Source organism: Elephas maximus, chromosome 19, assembly GCF_024166365.1.
Source record: "Elephas maximus indicus isolate mEleMax1 chromosome 19, mEleMax1 primary haplotype, whole genome shotgun sequence".
Taxonomy (NCBI): domain Eukaryota; kingdom Metazoa; phylum Chordata; class Mammalia; order Proboscidea; family Elephantidae; genus Elephas; species Elephas maximus.
The window spans coordinates 12,663,855-12,686,502 of record NC_064837.1 but is presented as its reverse complement, the minus strand read 5'-3'; the positions used below and the strand labels follow the sequence as shown (position 1 = coordinate 12,686,502).

The following is a 22,648-nucleotide window of genomic DNA, read 5'->3' as shown; positions in this document are numbered from 1 at the left end:
CATGTTGGTTTTTATTGACCTCACTGGGCTCAAGGACAAAAAAAAATTGGAATGAGAGTGGGGATAGGATAAGAGCTAGGGCAAGGCTCCCCCACACACTCCCAAGCCAAGGAGTCTGGTCCTCAAAAACCACAGCTAGGGGTCCAGGTGAGCTGGACTCCAATTCCTCCCTTTTCCTTAAAAATGCTGGGGTCAAAGGGGACCATATGTCAGATGCAGAGCATAGATCCCTTCCTTGTCCCCTCTCCAGGCTATTCCAGAGAACGAAGCTGGATTGCTTGATCCCAGGCTTGGTGAAAAGGAGGAAAAAAGAGACAAGGTAGGAGAAGGGAGCCTTAGGGTGCAGGAGGGCTAGCAATGAGAGCTCAGGGGCCCAAGATGGGGAGCCCAATGGGAGGATGTAGATCCCTACAGGAGAGTGGAACAGGAGGCTTCTCAAAGTAGTGCAAGGGGTGGGGGTTCCTTCCTTTTGGAGAAGCCTGTTGCGCGTTTGACTTCAGCCCGCAGCTTCTCACCCTGGATATTGTCGTGCTGACCCCTCACAGCTCAGGGCCCAATTCAGGTGATGCTAGAGCCATCTTGGCAGGACCAGGTCCCCATAAGCAGAGGAGAAGATTCAGTCTGATGATAACAGGGAGGACAGAAGAGCCGTGAGGATTCTGAAAAGCTGACCCTGCTCATGCTTAGACCTTTCTTCCAGGATGGCAGGAGAAGGGTTAGATGGAGACACTGTTCTCTATGAGGGGAGGGTCCAGGTAGGTGTAGGGCAGTGCCAAGCTCTGGTTCCGCTCCCGGATGTCCCTCGAGATCTGGGCCAGGCAGCTCTGGAAAGCAGCGATGCTCTGCCGCGGGGCTTCCTCTGTGAAGTGCTCATCTGGGTAGGTGCCCAGGGGCCTCTGGGAGGAAGGAAAACAGGGGAGAGTTTAGGATGATATTCAGGATGTGATGAAAAAAAATGAAGGCCCACATTTGCCAACTCATACAGTCAAGGTGGCTTCTAAAAGCACAACCCAGCTACAGCAATTATAATTGCAAACTCTTCAAGTCACAATCTCAGACCACCACTCCACGCAGCCTGACACAGAACAGCCCACCAGCACCCAAAGACCGTAGCGTGTAGGAGACAGCATGGGACTTGGGAGCTAGCCAACCTAAGTTTTAGTGCTCCCCCTGCTGGTAACTCTCTGTGTGTTACTCTAACCCTTTGAGACTTCATTTCTGAAAGTGGATGGGTTGAACTAGGAAATCTTCAAAGATCCCTTCTAGTGCGTGATCCACTGCACTGTGAACCAAAAGAACACGAGTGCATTCATAGCACAGCTGAAATCAACATGAACACTCCAGAAAATACACACAAGAACACACCTATTATCTCGCAATTTCACAAAATTCAACCTCTAAAGACAACCGGAAGCTTGAGTCATCTTCACAATCAACAGCCGTAATGAACTTTTTGCCAACATAATCACCACCATCACAATCAAGAAACGTTGCAACGAATGCATCGACTCCATTCAATACCATCCTGTGGAAACACAGGGCTGGCTCTCTCTCCGTGGTCACACAAGTCCACACCACACAACCAGTTCACCATCCCAATGCACAGGCCCCAGCCTTCTAAAAACCCATTGCCATCGAGTCAATTCCGACTCACAGCGACCCTATAGGACAGAGGAGAACTACCCCATAGAGCTTCCAAGTGCCTGGTGGATTTGAACTGCCAACCTCTTTGTTAGCAGCCATAGCATTTATCACTATGCTACCAGCCTTCTAGACAGCACATATTTCCCCTTCCAATATAATCATCATACAATATAACTGTTGCCAATGATGTTGATGTTTGAAAAATTATTTTTCCTATCTTGTTGCACTGGCAAAGATCTCCATTGTTAAACAAATTGGAGTAATGGTGGACGTTATTTTCTTGTCCCTGATTTTAATTGGGAGACCTCTATTGTTTCACCACAAGTACAGTGTTTTGTTTTCCAAAATATACTTTTTTATCAAAAACTCCTTAAGGGAGTTTTCTTTTACGCTGAGTTTTTATTAGCAATATCTGTTCACATTTATCAAATGCTTTTTCAGCATATATTGAAATGATTATATGGTACGTTCCCTTATTGATGTAATGAATTATATTGTTAGATTTCGTAAGGTTGAACCGACCTTTCATTCCTAAAATAAACTTGACTCGGTCCTGGTATATTATTATTGTTCTACTATTCACTATTGGCTTTCATTGGCTGACATATTTTTAAGATTGTTGCAGCTAAGCGAAATGAGCTTATAATTTTATTTTCTGAATAACAGCTAGCATGTTGTAAGCACTATGACAGCTTTGTAAGACAGGCACTCTGATCATTCCCATGTATACAGAGGTATACAGAGGCTAAATTATATTCCAACATCACATAGGTGGTAAGTGCTGGGGTTGGGGCTGGGATTCTGTGTACTAGACCCAGCTCCCTTCTTGCACTCCCTTCGTCAGGTGTTGCTCTCAGGGTTCTGTAATCCAGTAAAATTATTTGGGAAGCTTCTGGCTTTAATTGCCTTGGAGCAGTTCAAGTGGCTTAGGAATTACCTGTCACTTAAAGGTTTGATAGAATCTCCCTCTGCAGGGAAAGGATCAGTCTGTCACAACCTTGTAGATTTATGTATGGTTTTAATCTCTTCTGAAGTTAAGTTTTGATTGTTTGCGTTTTCCTAGAAAATCATTAATTTCATCTAGATTTTAAAATTTGTTTGCATAAAGCTCTCTGTATTTGTGGCTATATACTTTTTCCTCTTCCTAGTGTTGTGTATTTTATGTTCTCTCTTTTTTCTTAATTTGGATTGCCTTCAGTTTCTCTATTTGTCTTTTCTAAGGACCAGTTTTCCTTATCAAATGACATACAATATCTAAAACTAGAGTGTAGCAGTCAAAATAAGCAGAAGACAGAAATATGATAGAATGCCTTCAAAGCCTACTTACTAGCTATGTGACCCTGGGCAAATTACTTAGTCTCTTTGAACCTCAGATTTCTCCCCTGTGTAATGGAATTGCCATTTATTGAACAGTTATGTGCCATGCTCTGTGCTAAGCACTTTAAACGCAGTTACTCACTTGTCCTGTATTTTAAAATAATGTAACTAAGATATTTGACTTAATGACTGACACATAATAGAGTTGCAAGAAGTGGTAGCTGCTATTACCATGTGGTCCCTGGATGTGCAAATGGTTAATGTGCTCAGCTACTAATCAAAATTTGGAGATTCGAGTCCACCCAGAGGCACCTTGGAAGAAAAACTTGGTGATCTACTTCCAAAAAATCAGCCACTGAAAACCTTATGAACCATAGTTCTACTTTGACACATATGGGGTTACCATGAGTTAGAATAGACAAAAGTCAACTGTGGTCGTGGCCATTATTATTCTTGTTGCAAACTTCCAGGTTAAACTTTCCACTGGCTTATCAGGAGGGAACCCTCCATCCAACCCTCTTATATACCCACCCCTCTCCAAGACAGAAATGAATGTCTCCAAAACCTTGGGGGATGATGGCTGGGATAAGAAAAGGACTAGTTCCTGGCATTCCCAGGATATAAAATTGTAAGTTAAGACTTGTTAGGAAGCTAAAACATCTTCACTCTTTCTAGCACCGGATGGAGTCAAGCATGAGAAACAAGGATGCTCACATAATGTCAGAGCAAGACCGGCAGGGCAGAGGCACGACTGAGAATGCAATGTGTAAATGGAATTGATGGTAATTGGTGATTCAAAGGGTATTACCCCCTCCTAAACTACATAATAGCCTCCTCACTGTCCTTTCTGCCTCTAAAATTGCCCGTCCCATCCATCCGCACAGCCTGAGTGCCTTTGCTATAACACAAATTTAACCATGTCACCCTAGGATTAAAACTCTTTAGTGGTTCCCCATTGCCTTCTGAACAAACACTGTGCCTGACAAAGCCCAACCTTCCCTTCTATACCGTAAGTTCACCACACTGAACCACTGGTGGCCCTACAAATACACAATGGACTCTAGCCTTCACTCCTTGGTCTGTGTCCTTCCCTCTGCTTAGAAACTAACCCTGCCCCTCCTTTTTCTGCCTAACTCCTACTTGCCCTGCAGGTTGTAGCTTAGATGTCACTTCCTCCATGAAGGCTTCTCTGATTCCCTAAGATTCAGTTAGGTTCCAGAAGGCCTGTCCTTACCTCTGTCACTAGACTGTAAGCTCATGAGGGCAGGGTTCGTAACTGCTACCATAGTGTATGGCACACTGAAGGTGCTCAGTAAGTATGCGTTGAATAGAGGAATTAATACATAAATAATTACTACAACACTGTGGTGCCCTTTTTCATTTACCTCTGTGCCTCCCTAACTAGACCATAAGCTTCTTAAAGGCAGGAAGTTGGTCTCACTCAACTTTATATGCCTAGTGTTCAGTGCCGTGGGCACATGGAAGATATCCAACAAATGATTGTTGAATGTTTAGATGAATGGAAAATCACTGGATGGAGAATGGTTGAGTGAATGGTTATATGGATGAATGATTGGATGGATGGATGGATGGATGGATGGATGGATGGATGGATGGATGGATGGATGGATGGATGGATGGATGGATGGATGGATGGATGGATGGATGGATGGATGGATGGATGGATGGATGGATGGATGGATGGATGGATGGATGGATGGATGGATGGATGGATGGATGGATGGATGGATGGATGGATGGATGGGTGGATGGGTGGGTGGGTGGATGAGTGGGTGGATGAGTGGGTGGGTGGATGGGTGGATGGATGGGTGGATGGATGAGTGGATGGATGAGTGGATTGGTGAATTGTAGGGAAATTTTGCACCAACCACTAAACTGGTATTTGCTTTAATGTATGTCTGTTGGGATCAATTATCATCTCCTGGAAAAACTGGAGAACCCAAGGCAGCTCAGCAGTGGGCATAAATCCAAGCAGTCAGTCCCCAAGCCCCTCTGGAACAGCCACCACAACCTGTGCTGCCCAGGTCCTGCAAAGCCCCACCCCCAACCCACCCCTACATACCTGGTCCTTGGGCTCTTGGCTGACCAACCAGAAAAGAAGAAGGTTGTTACAGGTGGTGTTCACTTCTGGGAGGGTGTCTAGGTAACTCTTCAGGGTGGTGGTCCCCTTGGTCTGGGGTGGAGGTTTCCTCATGGATGATGGAGCATTGGGCATCCAGGCCCCAAAGTCATGCTGTGGAGGCCCCACCCCAATTGAATGAGCCAGCCAGAGGGGAAGGACCAGCTCCCTCTTCGCCATCCTTGCCTCCTGCCTCCACCATCCCGAGTCTTACAGTTGGAGGATAAGGGGATCATGGAAAGGGAAAAGAGGAAGGGTGCAGCATATAAAGTCCCAGAAATGGGTCAGGAGTCCAGCTCTTCCCTTGCCACTCCCCACCCAATGTTCCAAGACTGGGTGGAGTGAGTCACCAGGGGAAAAGGAAGCTCCAAAGAGGAGGTAACCCTAGAAAATAGCCTTGGGCTGGCATGCCACACAGAGCAACCTGATACTCCACCTAACCAGCTCCCAACCCTAACTAAAAAAAAAAAAAAAAACCCTAACAGGAACCCATAAATTCTGCTCTTAGCATAATACCAACTTGAGTCGTCATTACAACTTGGACTTCACCCTAGTCATCATCCAACAGAGCCCCTCACTCTACCCAGTTGCCACTGCAACACCAGCCCTGATCATAATCCCACCCCAACCCACCCATGCTTTAAGCCCAAACTCTGGCCTCAAGTCCATCCCTGAGCCTAACCTTCTGTGCTCAATACCCTCTCCCAGGCCTGTCCTCTGCAGTCTTACCTGTCCGCTGTTGACAGCAGCGTGCTGGGCAGAGCAGTTGAAGATGATTGCAGTGAGGAACTTCACTAGCTCTCCTGAGGTGCACAGCCGGCTAGGGAAGCCTGGGTGTGAGAGGAGAGGGAAGAGGCTGTGGATGAAGGGTACAGGAGTCCTAGGACCAGGTCAGGCCAGGGGCCATCCTAGGTACTAGGTGAGGACGTAAGAGCTAAACATTTGACCACCACTGTCTTTAGATCAGTATTAGGGTTGGTCTGAGGTTAGGAATTGTCATCACCAAGGTTTGTGGCCTCTGAAAGGGGTCAGGATAAGAGCTGGGTGTTGGGATGGGACCAGAGAATGCTGGGCTAGCAGGGCTTATGACGGAGGAACTGGTTCAAGACAACAGCCAAGCCTGCCTCTCCCTGACATCACAGGGACTTCTGTCTGCAGCCATAAAAAAAAAAAAAAAAAAAACTGGCATTTAATTATTTAATTCAACCTAATTCACCAAGATTTGCCCAAGCACCCAATAGCGGATCATCTCTTCTGGCTTAGCAGGAGAGACAGATGACCACACAGTGAGGTGTTCATAAGCTCCCAGTGATGGAAGCAGAAGGCAGCACAAAAGGCCAGATGTTGGCTTTTTGAAGAGGGAGCAGGAGGGCAGAAACAGGCAACGTGGCAAAGTGGTTAGGGAGAACTTTCTGGAGGAAGACAGGGGACCTGCCTGAGTTGAAGGGTGGGTGAGCTTTAAATGGAGAAAAAATGGCAAAGGAAGGCATTTTCAGGGTCTGGAGGAGAAGAAGCCCTGGTGGTGCAATGGTTAAGTGCTCAGCTGTTCACCATAAGGTTGGTGGTTTGAACCCACTGGCTGCTCTGTGGGAGAAAGATGTGGCAGCCTACTTCCCATAAAGATTTACAGCCTTGGAAACCCTATGGGGCAGTTCTATTCTGTCCAGTAGGGTCACTATGAGTTGAAATTGACACGATGGCAATAAGCTGGGTTCATTTTTTGGCAAGATAAGAGCCCCAAGGCTTAGCTCTCTTTCTCTCTGTACCTCACTGGTCTCATCCAGGTCCATGGCTTGAACCACTTCTCACTTGCTGATGACTCCCAAATTCACATCTGGTCCCTGAACTCTAGACTCAGATCTGCAGCTGCTCACCTGACATCTCTACCTAAGGTTGACCAGGCCTCTCAAACTTAACACTTACAAAACCAAATGCTTGATTCTCTACCTCCCCGATACACACGCTTCCCAAACCTGTCCCTCCCACAGTGGTCTTCATTTCAGTACTCCTTACCCAGTTGCTCAGGCTGAAATTGGAGCAGTCACTCCTCTCTTCATCTTATACCACACATATCAGTAAATACTTCTAGAATCCAATTCTCACCACCTCCCCCTCCCCAGTCGCCATCATCTCTCTCCTAGATGATTGATCCCTACCTGCTTCCATCTTTGCCTCTCCTATAGCCTGTTCTGCTCAAGGCAGAGCGATCCTTTAACAGCATAAATCACCCCTTTACCCAAAACTCTCTAAGCACTTCCCATATCTCTCACCTTTTCCATGGCTCTACATGATCTGGCTCTTTCTCTGACTTACTTTCCTTCCCCACTTTTCTCCTTGTCACTCCAGCCCCTCAGGCCTTTTTAATATTCCTCAAACACACTGAACATACTCCTACCTCAGGTCCTTTGCACTTACTATCCCTTTGCCTGTGTACTCTTATCTCAGTCATCCACATGACTAGCTCCCTCACTTCCTTTGGGTTTCTACTCAAACCTCACCTCTCAGAGAGGCCTCCCTAACCATTTTATCTGAAATGATCCCTGTATATCAACATGCTATACTCCCTGATGCTGTTCCATTCTTCTTCTGAGCACTCACAACTTCCTGATGTATTTGTTTGTTTATTATCTGTCTCTCTCCTCAAGAATGTTAAGCTCCATGAGGGCCAGGATTTTTGTCGGTCTTATTCACTGCTGAAGCTCAGCACCTAGAACAACACTTACTAAATAGAAGAACACAGTAACAATGGCTTGGGTGGAGTGAATGCATGAAAGAGTAAGAAGCCAGAGTGGGGAAAATGGGGAATAAACAGATGAGGGGAGGGGAAAGGCACTTAATCGGAGGTGAGGCTGAGCAAAGTGGGTCCTGTGGTTTCTGGGCTCTATTTCAGGGGATTACTGGGGCGGTGGCCCTACTGGCTTGGCCGGCAAGAGGCTGGGAGAGGTGGGACCAGTTGAGAAGCAGCTGCCATAAAGCAGGAATAGATTGAGGAGGACTGGGATCAGGGTGTTGACAGTGGGACACGATGGGGACAATAGGGACTAGCCACCCAGCTGGCTTTAGGGACAGAAGGCAGAGAGGGGAACATGAGTCAAAGGTGGCTCCAAGGTTCAGAGTCAGGATGACTGGCAAGATGCTGACGTAACAGAACAGGCAGAGAGGGTGGCAGGAAGAGCCAGGCATCTGCCCAGGAGTGTGTGAGAATTTGCCAATGTTCTGTTTGCGATTGACGGCCTAAGCTTGGGGACTAGGAATTTCTCTGTACCTCATATTGTTTATTTTTCCCCTTGAAATAGGGAAGAAAATCATGCTGACTGAGGTTAATTAATGAGCGTGTTTTGCCTTAAAACATATTGTAAATCTAGAATAAGCTTGTATTGGTGAGAAAAGCTGTTTGTCAATCAGAAGAATGTTCTGATTTATTAAGTGAGAGCCAAGTTTAATAAAGTAAGATAGGACAGTCGAGCCAACAGCAATTAGACCCTATTCTGGGTTTTAGGTAGGAAACCCATACCCATTGCCATCGAGTCAATTCCAACTTATAGCGACCCAAGTGCCCCACAGGGTTTCCAAGGCTGTAATCTCCACAGAAGCAGACAGACATATCCTTCTCCCCTGGAGCAGCTGGTGAGTTTAAGGGCTTAACCATTGTGCCACCAGGACTCCTTAAGTAGGAAACAGACCGCCCCCCCAAATCTAAAATAACTGCCCCGGGGAGAGGCGCACTCACATCAGGACTGCTTGTGATTAACTACTTAATGACAGGTTTGCAAAGCATGCAGAGGGGGTCCCCCTTTCAAAGATCCAAAAGCTGTCTGGCCGTCGCCACCTTAACCCAGAAATCCTTCTTGGCATCACTAATAGTGAGACAACCTGAGATTATGTTTCTCCCCAAGTGATGTAATACAGAATCACCTGAGAAATATTCTTGCCAAAAATATTTAAACTTGACGTATGACTTCCAGTTTACCAGAAACACAAGGGATAGAGGAAGAAGATGAACGACTTCACAAGGAAGCAAGTAGATAAATTTGGAAGGTGAGACATTCTGCAGAACAGCTGGTCCTGTAGCTTCAAGAAGCCAATGTCATGTGATTTAAAAAGGGGGGTAAGTGCAAGGCGGGAGGAGGACTGTTCTATATTAAAGGAGACTTTAGCATGGTCCTCGGTTGGCTCCTCAGTCATCAGGATGGACTGGGAAAACTAGTGTAAGCAGGAAACCTGAATATGAACTAGATGTGAAGGCGACAATGGAGACTGTCAACTTTGTTAAGCGTAATAATAGTACTGGGTTGTGTAGAAAAACATCATTTTTTAAAATGTATATTAGTCAAGGGTGAAACATCATTGGTGACTGTAATATACTTTAAAAGGCTTCAGTAAAAAAGCAAAAAGCCACAGATTAATCGAATATGGCAAACTGTTGGCAACTGTTGAATCTGGGTGGTGGATCGGGTGGCCATGACATTATACTCTTTAGTTCTCTTTATGTTTGAAAACTTTTATTTCTTAAAGAAAAAGAAAAAAGACTGAGAGTGCATTACAGATAGGGCTGCAACACCTGAGGTCAGGTTTGTGCTATTTGGATGTGACCTGAGACCCACCCCTCCTCCCTGGGGTTCCCCCAGACAGGGACACCTCTGGGTGGCCATCAGAAGACCTAAGGGAGCTGAGAGCCACATCCCCACTGAGAAAAGTGCCAGCCATGAGCATCTTCTACCTCAGGCCAGGACAGGGAGAACTGAAGGATGACAGCTGAGATTTTCCTTTTGTTCCCCAGCACCCAGATACACAGGCCTCTTTTGTGTTTTTGAGTGCCTCGCATACAGACTGCATAATGCAGTGGAAGTAGAGAAACAGGCTACAAGAGTAGCAATAGGGTGTCTGCATATAACCCAAGGCAGGGCAGAAGTCATTCTGTAGAGAAATGACTTGTAGTGCTCATGTGCTGTCTTCAGGGTGACAACGAGACAGCCAAAAAGTCCTTCAGGAAGCAGGGACTCGGGGGTTGGGGCCTTTCTACATCTGGAAATGAGCTGCAGAGGAGAAACAGCAGAAAGGCTCACTCCCTTAGGGAAGGCTAGAGAGACACACCCACTGCTGGGATAGGGAGATGGCAGAGGACCCAGGAAGAAGCCAAAGGTCCGGAAAGGCACATTGTTCCTGGAGCTAAGGGGAGACCTTAAAGAGAGGAGGGTGACTGGGGGCATCTGCTTGGCACTGAGGTTAAAGAAAGGAGACCTAAGAGGGGGCCACTGGTATTGGCAGGTCTTAGAGGCCTCTCACAGGAGCCTTGGTGGTACAGTGGGTAAAGCGCTGGTTTGTGAACCAAAAGGTCAGTGGTTCAAACCCACCAGCAGCGCCAAGGGAGAAAGATGTGGCAATCTGCTTCTGTGATTTACAGCCTTAGAAACCCTACAGGGCAGTTCTACTCGGTCCTATAGACTTGCTATGAGTCGGAATCGACTCAACCATGATGGGTTTGTTGGTTGTAGAGGGTTTGCTGGTTGTACAGGCCTCTCAGGCAGTGTCAGAAGAGAGGGGGGCAGTATGTATGCTCAGGTGATAGGAGTAAATAGAGAAGAACCAGGCCGCTGCAGGACCTCTGAAGAGGTTTGCAGCCAAAGGAAGTGGAGAGAGGCTGGTGACTGGAGGGGCCGCCTGGCGGGACATGGCAGGAAGAGGGTATGAGAGAAAGTTCCACAATCCTTTGTATACTTAAGAGCTTTGAGGCCAGAGATGGCTTCTACTGCATGAGCGGCAGCATCCATGGAGCTCAGCAAGCGTAAAGGTCGAGGAGGGACCAGGGAGCTCAGTGAAGCAAGGACTTTGGAGGCAGTCAAAGATGGTTTGGAATCCTGTTTCTGCCACTTACTATCTATGCAACATTCTCTGTGCCTGTTCCCTCATCTGTTAAGTGAGAATAATAACAGTATGTACTTCAAAGGGCTGGTCAGTAAACAACTCTTTAGGACAGAGTAGAACTGCCTCATAGGGTTTCCAAGGAGCACCTGGTGGGTTTGAACTGCTGATCTTTTGGTCAGTAGCCAAACATTTAACCACTGTACCACCAGGGCCCCCAGTAGTAAATACCCACCCAGTGCCATCAGTAAATAAAAGGTGATAAATACCGGGTCAGCACAAGCCTGGGGTTGGGGGATGGAGGGGAATACCTGAGTTTTCCCGGCCCAAGAATGCCTGAGCAAAAATCTCGCCAACCCAGGCCTGCAGCTCCGAGTCCTGCTGCACAGACATGTCACTAGGATAATAGTAGCCGATGATTTCCAAGACAAAGCTGCAGGAGAGAGAACAGAGCCACTATGGCCACCCTGGGCTCAGGCCTGACCAGGGTACCTAGGTTCAGCGTCAGCTCAGGCTGAGAGAAACAGACAGCTAAAGTCCACTGAGTCTGTGGGAGTTCAGTGGAGACCCCGAGGCCCAGCTATGATCTGATTGCCCAGGCTACCTTAATTTAAGCCCCATCCTCACCCTGAGTCTTGGGGGCTATGGACCTACTTCCGGCAAGGGGGTGCAGGGGGCCGGGATGGCGAATGCCCTGACAGGAGTTTGGCTCATGTCTCTTCCCCATTCAGCCCCCAGGAGAATGGAAGACCTGCCTGCCAGGAGGCCCCAGGCCACACCAGGCTGTTGCACCAGTCCTGGTATCTGACTCTGGGTGCCGGTCCTCCCCCTTCTCCACTGTATCTACACACACCCCACCCCTCCGGCCCACAGCTTCACAGGGGAACCCAACTCCAACTCTCACCCTCCAGGATGCCCCTTGCTAGGGCCTGAAAACACCTGGACCCCCAGCCTCACGCACCCCTCCTGACTGAGCACACGGGTCCACACTGCCCCCAGACCAGGAGGCCCTGGTGGGGCCAGAGGGGCTGCAGGGTCCCAGGCCCATACCTCTCGATGGCGCCCCAGATTTTGAGGCCGTCGTCTCGGTAGTGGTAGTTGGGGATGGCCAGGACACCGCGGGCCCGCAGGCTGTCCGGGAGGCAGAAATTGGTGTAGGTGAAGTGGGCCAGGCCGGTGCTCATGAGGTAGAGGAGGCCTTGCCTCCCAATGGACGTGACCTGAGGACACAGCACAGCTCGGCTCCAGAGCTGCCTCACTCCCACCCCCAGTGCCAGGGGAAGAGATGGGGCTAGAGACCCGGGAGAAATCGGCTGCAGTCCACTACCAAGGATCAAATGCCCCCACCCCGCATAGGGGCCTGAGGCATGCTGCCCAGGATGCGGCCCAGCTAGCCTGGTTTGTCCCGGACCTCTGTCGCCTCTCTCTCTCCTTGGGTATGTGATAACTGAAGGAAGGAACTGAGTCAGCTGGGGTCAGCTGGGAGCTGTGGTCAGGCTGGGGCTGCCCTGATCACCTCAAGAAGCCTGTGGAACCAGGGCCTGAGGGGTGGGATCCGTGGGTGAGGCCAGCCAGCAAGGACAGAGTTTACGGGCGGAGCAAGCAGGAGAGTGGTGAGAGGGGCGGGGCTTTGGGGCGGAGCAGGGAAGGGAGGGGCAGGGATTGTGGAGGCGGAGCAGGGCTTGTAGGTGGAGCAAGAAACCTGGAGGTGGGGCCTGTAGGAATGGAAATAGCGGGGTCTGAGGGACCGGACTGGCAGATGGAGGCAGGGCAAAACTTGTAGGTGGGGCAAAGCATCCCGGGGGCGGGGCCTCGGGGCGGGGCCTTGGGGTGAGGAGGCCGACCTTGTCCACCAGGCCCTCGGGGTTGAGCAGCGTGGCCCGTGCGATGGTGTTCACTTGCAGCGTGTAGCGAGTGTGGGGGAGCAGCAGCTGCGAACGGGGCGAGGTCACATAAGCTGAAGGTCTGGGGAAAAGACCACCGTGACCCAGCTCTCCTGTGGGCCAGCCCCTTCTGGCCCCGCCCTGGGGCCCGCACGGACCTTGTAGATGGGATGGCAGAGGGGCAGCTGACGCAGCGTGGCCATGGCAAAGGCCTCGCACAGCAAATGCGTGCACAAAAAGTGTGTGTTGTTCTCATGCACTAGGAACTCAGCGTTGCGCACCCACGTCTTGGCCAGCAGCCAGTCCCAATCGCAGTCAGTGGGCAGGAAGATGGGGCTCTCCGGCCCGGGGGTCTGCCTGAGCTGTGTCGCAAGAGTAATAAGGGCGTGGGGCTCAAGGCTGCCAGTATGCCCGAGTCCCCGCCCCAAGCCCCGCCCCCGAGCTCACCTGGATGGCCAAGGGCATCAGCGACCCCTGGGGGTTGAGCCACAACAGGCAGAGCGGAGCGGCCACGTACTGCTGGCGGCCGTTTAGACAGTGGACCGGAACATCAGCCAGGATCCAGTAGTCGGCAAGAAAGATGTTCCTTCTCTGCAAAGGGTGCACAGAGGCTCAAAGTGCCTCCCCACTCATGCTCCCCTTCCTTCTCCGTTCTCGGCCCACTCCCCACCCCAGCTCAGGCCTCAGTAATGGCTAATGACGGATACCCCGCCCTTCCCAGAATGTCTGGAATGAGGTCCATGGAGTCCCTCGTTGTGAAACCTTTCACCTGGCCTCCCGGCTTAGACAAGTTAGCATCCTCCCCCTACCCCATACCTGGCCCTTCCCACTCCCTAACTCAGATGGAATCCCTGTCTGAAATTTGAATCCCAAAACAGCAAAATCCACACCCAAGGAGAATTAACCAACCACATCTCCAGCCTTATGGGGGATGCCTGAAGGCTTGAGTGTCCCAGAGACCAGGCCGTCACTCCTCAACTCCCTCAAAGCTCCCAGTCCTACTGATAATTCCTACTGTACCTGGTGACACTGCTCCTAGCATGTCCTAAGCAGCCTTCCTAGGGCCTCAGCACCCAGGATTGTGGAGGTCCAAGAACAGGGGCAAGGCACCCTCCTCCAAGCTCCCTGCAGCTGCCCTGTTCACGCATACCACTTCACCAGGCCCCACTGCAGGCCTCACGCCATCCTGAGCCCCAGCTAGCCCTCATCTACACCTGTTCTGCTTAGAAAGTGCAGGGCTGGGACTGTCCAGAGGACGAGGCCTGCAGGCTGGACCCAGCCCAGCCCAGCCCACCCCTCCCCTCCATAGACATCCTTTGTCCATAATGGCAACTTGCCCACCTCCCTCCTGTCAGGCCCACTCCTGAGGTCCTCACCCACCTCTAGCTCTGTCTGCAGACAGGTGTCTGGTCCCAGCAAGGGGGCCATCATGTCATTGGTGACAGGTAGCTTGCTGGGCAAGCTGGAGAGGCAATGAAGCATGACAGGATTGACGCCATTCAGGTACTGGTACCCGAAGAAGTGGTCCTCACACCAGTGCTCTGTGACATACTCTGGGGAGCAAGGGAGGTGCCAGTTCATCTGGAAACTGCTTCCCTAGAATCTGCTCCTGCCCAGCCCTTTGCTCATCATAATTTAGGTTTCCCTCCCAGCAATCCCATGAGGTAGGTGAAATTCTACCTTCAATTTTACACTGGAAACTGAGGGTCAGAGAGATGAAGACACTTGCCTGGTAGTTAAGTGGCAAAGCAGGGGTTTGAACCTAGGCCTGTCTGACCCCAACACCCAGAATTCTTGGTGGTGGGGTGAGAGGAAGAGAGACCAGTGCCCCTGATCAGGATCCCAAAAACCTAAACCCATTGGCATCAAGTTGATTCCACCTCATAGGATCCCTATAAGGACAGAGTAGAACTGCCCCATAGAGTTTCCAAGCAGCACCTGGTGGATTCAAACTGCCAACCTTTTGGTTAGCAGCTACAGCACTTCACCACCAGGGTTTCCTGAGGAGGGTCAGGATTCCCTAAATGACCTCTGACCCTCTCAAGCCAAGCAGAGTGTCTCTGTCCTCACTTTCCTATTCTTGTTCCTTCCCAGAAGAAAAGGGAGGTTCTTGGGTTCCCGGGGGGAAGCTGAGAGATTTCCCACCAGTGAAACCAGGAGCTCCTCCACTCAAATCCAGCAGTCTCCCTGGGAGGGCTGGCAGAGGGTCCTTTTCCAAGATGGGGATGAGGGTTGTGAGCATGCGCTAAGATGAGAGACCTCTTCTGTCTGGCTCTGCACACCTGAAGTGAAGGTCTTGTGGCACCAGAAGATATTCCGGATGTCATCCAGCTTCTTCCAGGAACGCTTGCGATCCAGCAGCCCTCGAAGCTTCATGCCCAAGGACCTGAGTGGGGAGGGAAAGGTGAGGGTGGGAGTCCAGGGGCTGGGATGTACCAGAGCCACTGTGCCCCAAGCCTGGGGATCTATAGGGCCCTGACAGGGTTAATATCCAGATAGAGGTGCCTAGCAATCCACATGAGAGAAAAGTCTAGTGCCCACTGCAGGTTTTGTAGTCTCGGTGAACCCAAGTTCAAATGCAGTGAATCCTGGAAGGGGTAAAACCTCCAGTGTGTGCATAGCCACTTGGTGCAGATGTATCATTCTGGTTTTTGGTTAGCTTTCCCCAAGACTGTATCTTATAGACCTTCACTAGCTCCACTCTGCCTACCAACTGCTGAGCCTGGCTGGCCATGAAGCTCCCACCAGCTGGTTTCCATCAGTCTTTCCAGCTTTTTTTTCCCACTCTGTGTCCTATACAAGCCCAACTATGACCTGTTCTCAAAACATAACCAGACGTGTACTTTGTACACGGGGGTGGTGACAGCGGGGCTGGCAACCCGAGGATGTACACGTTTCACTTTGGTATCCGTACTGCTGAATTTTGTACAATAAGCATTGTTATTTTATAATCAGGGAAAAAATGCTTGAAATTATGTCTGCTTTCCCCATTTTCTGGGCTTTGTTCAAGCTGTGCCTCCCCTAGAACGTCATCTCCATTTCTACCTTTAAAAAAAAAAAACTTTCAGTTGTCACACTGTGGTGGCTGGCTATGCATTGCTGTGATGCTGGAAGCTATGCCACCAGTATTTCAAATACCAGCAGGCTCACGCACGGTGGACACATTTCAGCAGAGCTTCTAGACTAAGACAGACTAGGACGAAAGGCCTGGTGATCTACTTCTGAAAATCAGCCGATGAAAACCCTACGGATCACAACAGAGTGTTGTCTGATATAGTGCTAGAAGATGAGCCCCTAGGTCAGAAAGCACTCAGAATACACAGTGGCCACACTAATGGTCTTGAACACACCAACAGTCATGAAGATGCCATAGGACTGGGCAACTTTTCGTTCTGTTATACATAAGGTTGCCATGAGTCGGGCCAAATCAATGACAAGTAACAATAACAAAAATCTATTCTCGGCTCATTTTTGATGCAAATTCTTTCAGGAAGTCTTTCTTAATTTCCCCTAAGCACACATCTTGTGTGTATCTTTCACAAAACACTCATCATTCTCTGCATTCCACTGGAAACCCAGTGTACTTGTATCATCCCCCTTATACCATGAGCTCCTTATGGCGAGGACACGCCTCTGTATGTCCCAGCAAACCCAGCTCTTAGTAATCACTCACTAAATGTCAGGCAAACCAGACGAAAGGGAACAGAGCAGAGAACAGGCAGGTTATGTGGCAGGCCCCATTGGCCTGTGAGGTAGGCTGTATAAAGATGCTGATGTGCCAGAAAGAATGTGGGCACCTGGGGAAGGGTGGCAAGGGGGGGGATTAAAAATCCGACAAGCCCAGGAACAACGGTGCCAACTTCACCTCTGCTCAGGATGCCACTTTGTCACCATTCTGCAGACATTTGCTGTGTGCCTGCCCAGTCGAGACCCAAGAAATGGGAAAAACTGGGAGGGAGCTCAATCATGAAAGCAGAGGCTGAGGAGAAGGACAGAGGAGGAAAAAAAGGTCTTCCCCTTCCAGGGCCTGAAACGAATGTGCTTTGAAACACCCTGCAATCACCCCATGCTCAGACTCGGTTACATGCGTCCTCTCCATAAATGCCTCAACCTCTGCCAGATACCAGCTTCCTCTGCCAACTGATCTGTCTGCGGTGACCATTCTCTGAGTTCCATGCTGACTGGCCAGGTGATCTCCTGGGCCCTCCTCTGCCTGGAGCTACATATCCATCCAGTCACCAGCTCGGATGACTCTACCTTCTGAGATGGTCCTTTGGTTCCTCAGCCCCGTCAGGGCTTCTCAGTGGGTTCTTGTCCTGAATCCTGAGTCACCTGCCACCTTTGGGTATCCGCACACTCCAATCCACTCCAGGTACTCCCTAGTTCCCCACACTCCTGTATCCCTCCCCACTAGTCTTTCTCCAAAAGATTCATTGTAGACACAGAAGCCTAGGAGATGAGGCTTCAACTCCTTGTCCTGGCCTCCTCTGGGCCTCCTCATGGTCAGCTGAGCCTACTGTCCCCAACCTGGGTTTGCCCAGGGCTCACCCACTCTCCCCTTATCTATTCTCTCCCCATCCCCAAAAGAAAATTTTTTTCTTTTTTTTTGCGGGGGAAAGCCTGCCCTAATTCCACCTCTCTCCCCAGGAGCCCCTCCTAGCCCCAGCTGACCCAGCTCCCCTCTAGGCAGCAAGGGTGTTAACCATACTTCTCCCTCTAGTCACTTAAATGTTTAGAGCCTGGGTTGTTGACTTGAGTTGCTAATACCTCCTCGATTACTAATTAGCTGCATGCCCTGTCACCTTAGGATACTGTGAATCCTTACAGGTGAAGACGAAACTCTAACACTACTACGAATCAACATCTATGGAGAGGTTATTTTGTGCTGGGCATGATCTCATTTACTTCTCCTGCAAACCTATGAGGTAGTTATCAAGATTATTGTCATTTCACAGATGAGGAAGCTGTTTAGAGGCTAAGTGAAAATCAAGGTCACACAGCTAGAAAGTATTGTTTCTGGAATTTGAACTTCAGGTGGTCTGACTTACATCCTTGAAGCCTAAGGGCTGGGCAAGCTGCCTGTCTGTCCTACTCAGCAGTCCACCAAGCGTGCGTGGGACCACACTCTGCACTGAGCAAGTGCTTAACTCATAAGCACTGATTTGATCAATTTGAGGGATGGGAAGAGAAGGGCAAGTAAGCGGTAAAGAGGAGGTGATGGGGAGATAGAGAATGATGGAGCCTGAGAAAAGAGAGGGGAGGCCAAGGGACAGAGATGTGAAATGTGCAGCCAAGGGGCAGGAGCAGAAGCGACAGTGTGCAGGAGTGGAGGGAGGGTGGTGGCCTCACGCAGGGATGGCATTGAAGAGCAGTGAGGCCGTCTTGGTGGTCGAGTAGCGGATGTTGGGCTCCATGTGCAGCAGAGATGGGATGTCAACTTTCATGGGGAAGCCGGGCAGGTACCGATTCCCGCTGCTGGGGGCAAGTGAACAGAAAGACTGAAACCAGTCAGAGGGGCCTGCAGCCCACTCCACTTAATTCCCTCCATCTGTCCTGTTGCCAGAGTCCCCAGGTCTCCCCTCACTCCTGGCTCCTCCCCTCCCCTCAAGACTTTCTCATCTTCCCCTCTCTGTGGGCCATCCTGGCCCATTCCATTCCTGGCTCTTGAACTAAACTGTCCTTATTATATGCACATACTCCTCCTTCCAGGCTCCCCCAGCCTCTATCTTCCCAACAAGCCCTCCACTTCCCTCCCTACCACCTCTGTCCAAGCTTTGGCCTCACCTCTCACCCTGGTCTGTGTAAGGTGTCATCTTGGCACAAGGTGTCATCTTGGTCAAGGCATATTTCTTGTCTGACTCCATTTCCTCAAAGCTGCTGACATCCACCATGCGTGGGAAGCCAGGGGAATAGATTTTCCAGCTTCCAGGGAAAGAGGTCAGAGGTGGCAGGTCAAGCTTAGGATAAACAGGAGCCTTAGCTTTTAAAAACATGACCTCAAGTTAAAACTTCAAGAAACCACCCACTTTCTGGGAAGGTGACAAGGACTTGGAATTTTCTCCATAAAGGCACTAAGGCTTCAGATCAGGGTAGTATTTGCGGATGATCATAATGAGTTGAGTTTGTGTTGAGATGAAGATCAGGGCCAGTTTGGAGGTGAGGCTGAGGATGGGCTGAGATTGGTCTGGGTCATGGTTAATACTAGGGTCACTTCTGATATTGGGGTCTAGGTTACACCAAGGCCAGTTTAGGGTTGAGTATGGATTCACTGAGGATATTGGGACACCTGTGGGTACTGGTGTTCTGGGTCTGCACTCAGGATCAGTATGAGGTTGAGGCTGGGTTTAGATAGGGTGCTGACTGAAGTTGGGTTCCCAAGATTGGAACTGAAGTCAGAGTTAAAGTTAGTAACAATTTAATTAGTGCTGAGGTCAGAATAAAGAAAGGCCTTCCTCACCGGTAGCATTCCTGTCGGGCCTGGAGTTCACGTTTCCTGTGATCCAAAAGGAGGGGAAGGGTGTCCTGACAAATAGTTTTTGCTGTGGGGAATCAAAATTACTCATCGTATAAGTCTCTTTTCAAATAACACCTTCCTGAGCCCCCTGACCCTTGAATCCAATCCAACAGGCAACATGGATGCCTCATTGTTTTTTTTGCGCATCCTGGACAACCTCATTCCAAAATTATAGCATTCTTCCTAATTTTTTACTTGTTTGCCTTCTTTCCAGACTATAAGCCCAGTGAAGGCAGAAGTTACGTTGTATTCACTTTTGTGTTGCCAGCATCTAGCATGGTGCCTGGTACCCAGCAGGTAATATGTACTTGATAAATGACTGATGAACTAATATATTTTGTGAAGGGATGAATGGATGTGATGCGATGACAGATGGGGCTTCCCAGTGATGTCTGTGAAGAACTCACTATAGACTGAAGGTTAATGCTGACTTGCCTTACGGTGACCCAGAACATCTATCACTCATCCTGAAGACTCATTTCAACATTCAGATCAGCTCTAGTCTTGTGCTCAGGATCAAAGACTTCAGGAAATATGAGGACCTGGAGACTGAAGGGGCCCTCACAGCCTAAGAGCAGCATCCTTAAAAACCCACTGCCGTCAAGTCGATTCCGACTCATAGTAACCCTATAGGACAGGGTAGAGCTGCCCCATAGAGTTTCCAAGGAACGCCTGGCAGATTTGAACTGCCAACCTCTTGGTTAACAGCTGTAGCACTTAACCTCTATGCCACCAGGGTTTCCACATCCTTAAAAGGCCCCCAAATTCAACAAGGGACCCTGGCAGCACCTGGCAGGGACTTCACCCACATTGGAAAAGCTAATAGTGGGGGACAGGGCCTCTCCAGCTAAATTCACTAGGCATTCAGGGCCTCTCCTCTGGGCTCCAGGGGAATTAACTCTGGGGAAATACAAAGGAAGAGAGTGGAAAGCTAGCTGCTTTGTGTGTGTGTGTGTCATGTGTTTCTGTGTGAGTATGCTTTTGTGCTTGTGTATCAGTCTATGAGAGTGTTCCTACGGGAGTGTGGGAGTCTGTGTCTTTGTGTGTCTGTTTTCAAAGGAGTAATACTGCCCAGAAATCCCCTGCATTTCAAGAATTTAGAGGTTCTTTTTTTTTTTTTTTTCCAGAATGCATCTACTTGGGAGCCCAGAGTTCCAGCTACCACAGCCCTACACTATTCCCTACACCCTGGACTCTGGGAAACTCCATCCCTAATTCCAGCAGATGCCTTCCCAGAACACAGCTCGCCCCACCCCTGCCTCTGGCCCACCTGTTCCTGGTCGAAGCTCTGTGGTGCAGTAGCCCTCAATCCACTGGTAGCAGGGGAAGTGGGAAACCGTGCCATCAGGGGCAGTGACACAGATGCGGCTGCAGTACCAGGAGTCTTTCGAGAAGAAAGCATAGCGCTCCTTGTGTAGACGCAGCAGCAGGAGCTCACCCAGGTCTGCTGAGCAGCACACCTTGTACTTCCGCACCTGAAGGGACCAAGGAAGCAAGCTCCTAAGAGGCAGGGAACTGCTGGGCCATCCTTGCGCCTTGCAAGGTGCGCCCTGCAAGGTGCGCCCACACCTATTCCAGCAAAAAAGCCTGGGCTGCCGATAGCCCATACAGCGCCTTTGTATGAATTAGAAAAGGGCATCCCTTCATCCAGGCAGATGCAGAGTGGGCACTGAATTTCACTGGCTCCTTGGCCACCGGACACTCTTGTGTAGGCCACCAACAAATAATCCTGGGGGCTGGCAGAGGCAGGCATGATCCCTTCCAGAGAAGAGGAAACCCAGGCCCGGAGAGGGGAACCGACTTGCCCAAAGCCGGCCACCAATTGTGAGAGGAGCTGGGAAGCCAGCGAGGTCTCCTAACTCCTTGCCCAGTGCTCCATCCCCTTCACAGCCCTGGCAGGGGAGTTTTATCATCCCTAGGAAAGGCAGGGACCAGAATCCAGGTGCTGAGGAGGTCCTGAGTTTTGCAGGATTTGGTGAATCCAGGGGGGACTGAGCCTTCTCCTCCTTCCTAGTTCCCTGCCCCACTGCCCCTCAGGGGTCGTCCGCCATCCCTCCTCAGTACTCACGGTTCCAGGGGCAAAGTCCCTGCCCATACGATCCAGCAGCTGCTTGGGGCTCTCTCCACATGTGCCCACCAGTGTGACAGAGATGTTGTCCAGTGTGCCAGCCATCAGGTAGGGTCCTGTGGTCACACACACGCGGTACACGGCCATGATGGGAGGGAGGGAGGAAGTCACCCAGCAGCTCCGACCGCAGCAGCCGACCTAGGGGAGGTGAGGGTGGGCCGGGCAGAGCCAGGCTGCTGGGCGGCTGGGCGGAGGGCTGGGAGGTGGGTGGGACTGAGGAAAGGCCCAGCTCGCTCTGAGATCCTCTTGGGAGCTCTCTCTCCCCGAGGCTCCCGGCCTCTGCCCTAGCTCCCTGCTGGCAGCTCGGCTCCTTATCCCCACCCACAGTCTTGTGTCCTGATACTTGTTTGCGCGCTTCTGGCACGGCCGGTCCCTCCGGCTGGCAGGACAGGGCCCACCCAGATGGGTATCAGAAGCCCGGGTCCCACTGGGAAGGGAGAGACCAGAAGCCGAGATGGAGGCAGATGACGCCTGGGACACTGCCTCCGCCTGGCCACGGCCGACTGATGCCCTGGGGCCCCTGCCTGCCCACTCCCCACTTTCCCACCAAGCCTTTCCTACTCGCTCCCAGCCAGAATCGTGCACAGGGCATTCCTACATGTGAATCACCCATGTGACTCACTATACAGGTGAGTGCGCTCGGCCATAAATCACAGCTGACTACAACCACACACAGGTGAGCCGCACGTGCATCCCCGCGCAGGCAGGGCGTCAGGAACCACCCCGCCACCAACAGCCTCCCACTCCCAGCCCTGCCCCACGCCCAGCCCTCGGGGTCCCCAGCCTTTGGCACGTCCGACCACAGTTCCTCCCCGGCAGAGGGCTGATGGCGAGATCCAAGGGGGGCCCCGGCGCGCGGCGTCTGGAGGCCCCAGGTGAACATTCTTCCGGCTCCAGGTCCGCCCTCGGCCTGCGGGGCTGTAGGCGGGGGTGCGGGGGATGCCCGGGATCTGGGTTACCAGGGCTGGGGAGAAACTGCGAGTGAAGATTGCAGCCGGCAGCGGCGCCGCGCGGCCAGTCCCGGTACCGCAGGGTCCCAGCCTCCGCTACGTTCCAGCAGAAGCTTCCCCATATCCGCGGCGGAGCCGAAAAAGCTGAGTCTACAGCAGTCGGGCTCTCCTGGCTCTCTCCTGGTCTGGTAGGAGGCCTCCGCGCAGACG

The 22,648-nt window shown here is 50.7% G+C and overlaps 1 protein-coding gene across 3 annotated transcripts; it reads right to left on the bottom strand.

Moving 5' to 3' along the window:
* Nucleotides 1-22,209, bottom strand: ALOXE3 (arachidonate lipoxygenase 3). 3 transcript variants are annotated; one of them, XM_049861116.1, is made up of 15 exons: nucleotides 21,429-22,209; nucleotides 20,631-20,835; nucleotides 19,304-19,385; nucleotides 18,631-18,768; nucleotides 18,196-18,321; nucleotides 15,129-15,232; nucleotides 14,227-14,399; nucleotides 13,294-13,437; nucleotides 13,005-13,208; nucleotides 12,808-12,894; nucleotides 12,014-12,183; nucleotides 11,275-11,396; nucleotides 5,831-5,931; nucleotides 5,045-5,215; nucleotides 1-896 (listed from the first exon to the last, which is right to left on the bottom strand). In XM_049861116.1, exons 1-15 carry the CDS (start codon nucleotides 21,573-21,575, stop codon nucleotides 717-719), a joined length of 2,154 nt encoding a protein of 717 aa, XP_049717073.1. In that variant the 5' UTR covers nucleotides 21,576-22,209; the 3' UTR covers nucleotides 1-716. The 3 variants fall into 3 exon arrangements, with proteins under 3 accessions (XP_049717073.1, XP_049717074.1, XP_049717075.1); XM_049861117.1 differs by lacking the exon at nucleotides 12,808-12,894 and having other exon boundaries at nucleotides 13,128-13,208; XM_049861118.1 differs by lacking the exons at nucleotides 12,808-12,894; nucleotides 13,005-13,208.
* Nucleotides 22,210-22,648: the final 439 nt, after the last annotated feature.

Excerpts from the sequence above, each read along its gene's own strand:
- ALOXE3 (XM_049861116.1), bottom strand. The coding sequence starts at position 21,575 with ATGGCCGTGTACCGCGTGTGTGTGACCACAGGACCCTACCTGATGGCT. Across the intron at positions 13,209-13,293 it reads TGATGCCCTTGGCCATCCAG|CTCAGGCAGACCCCCGGGCC; the intron begins GTGAGCTCGGGG and ends CTTGCGACACAG. Across the intron at positions 11,397-12,013 it reads ATCTGGGGCGCCATCGAGAG|CTTTGTCTTGGAAATCATCG; the intron begins GTATGGGCCTGG and ends TCTCTCCTGCAG.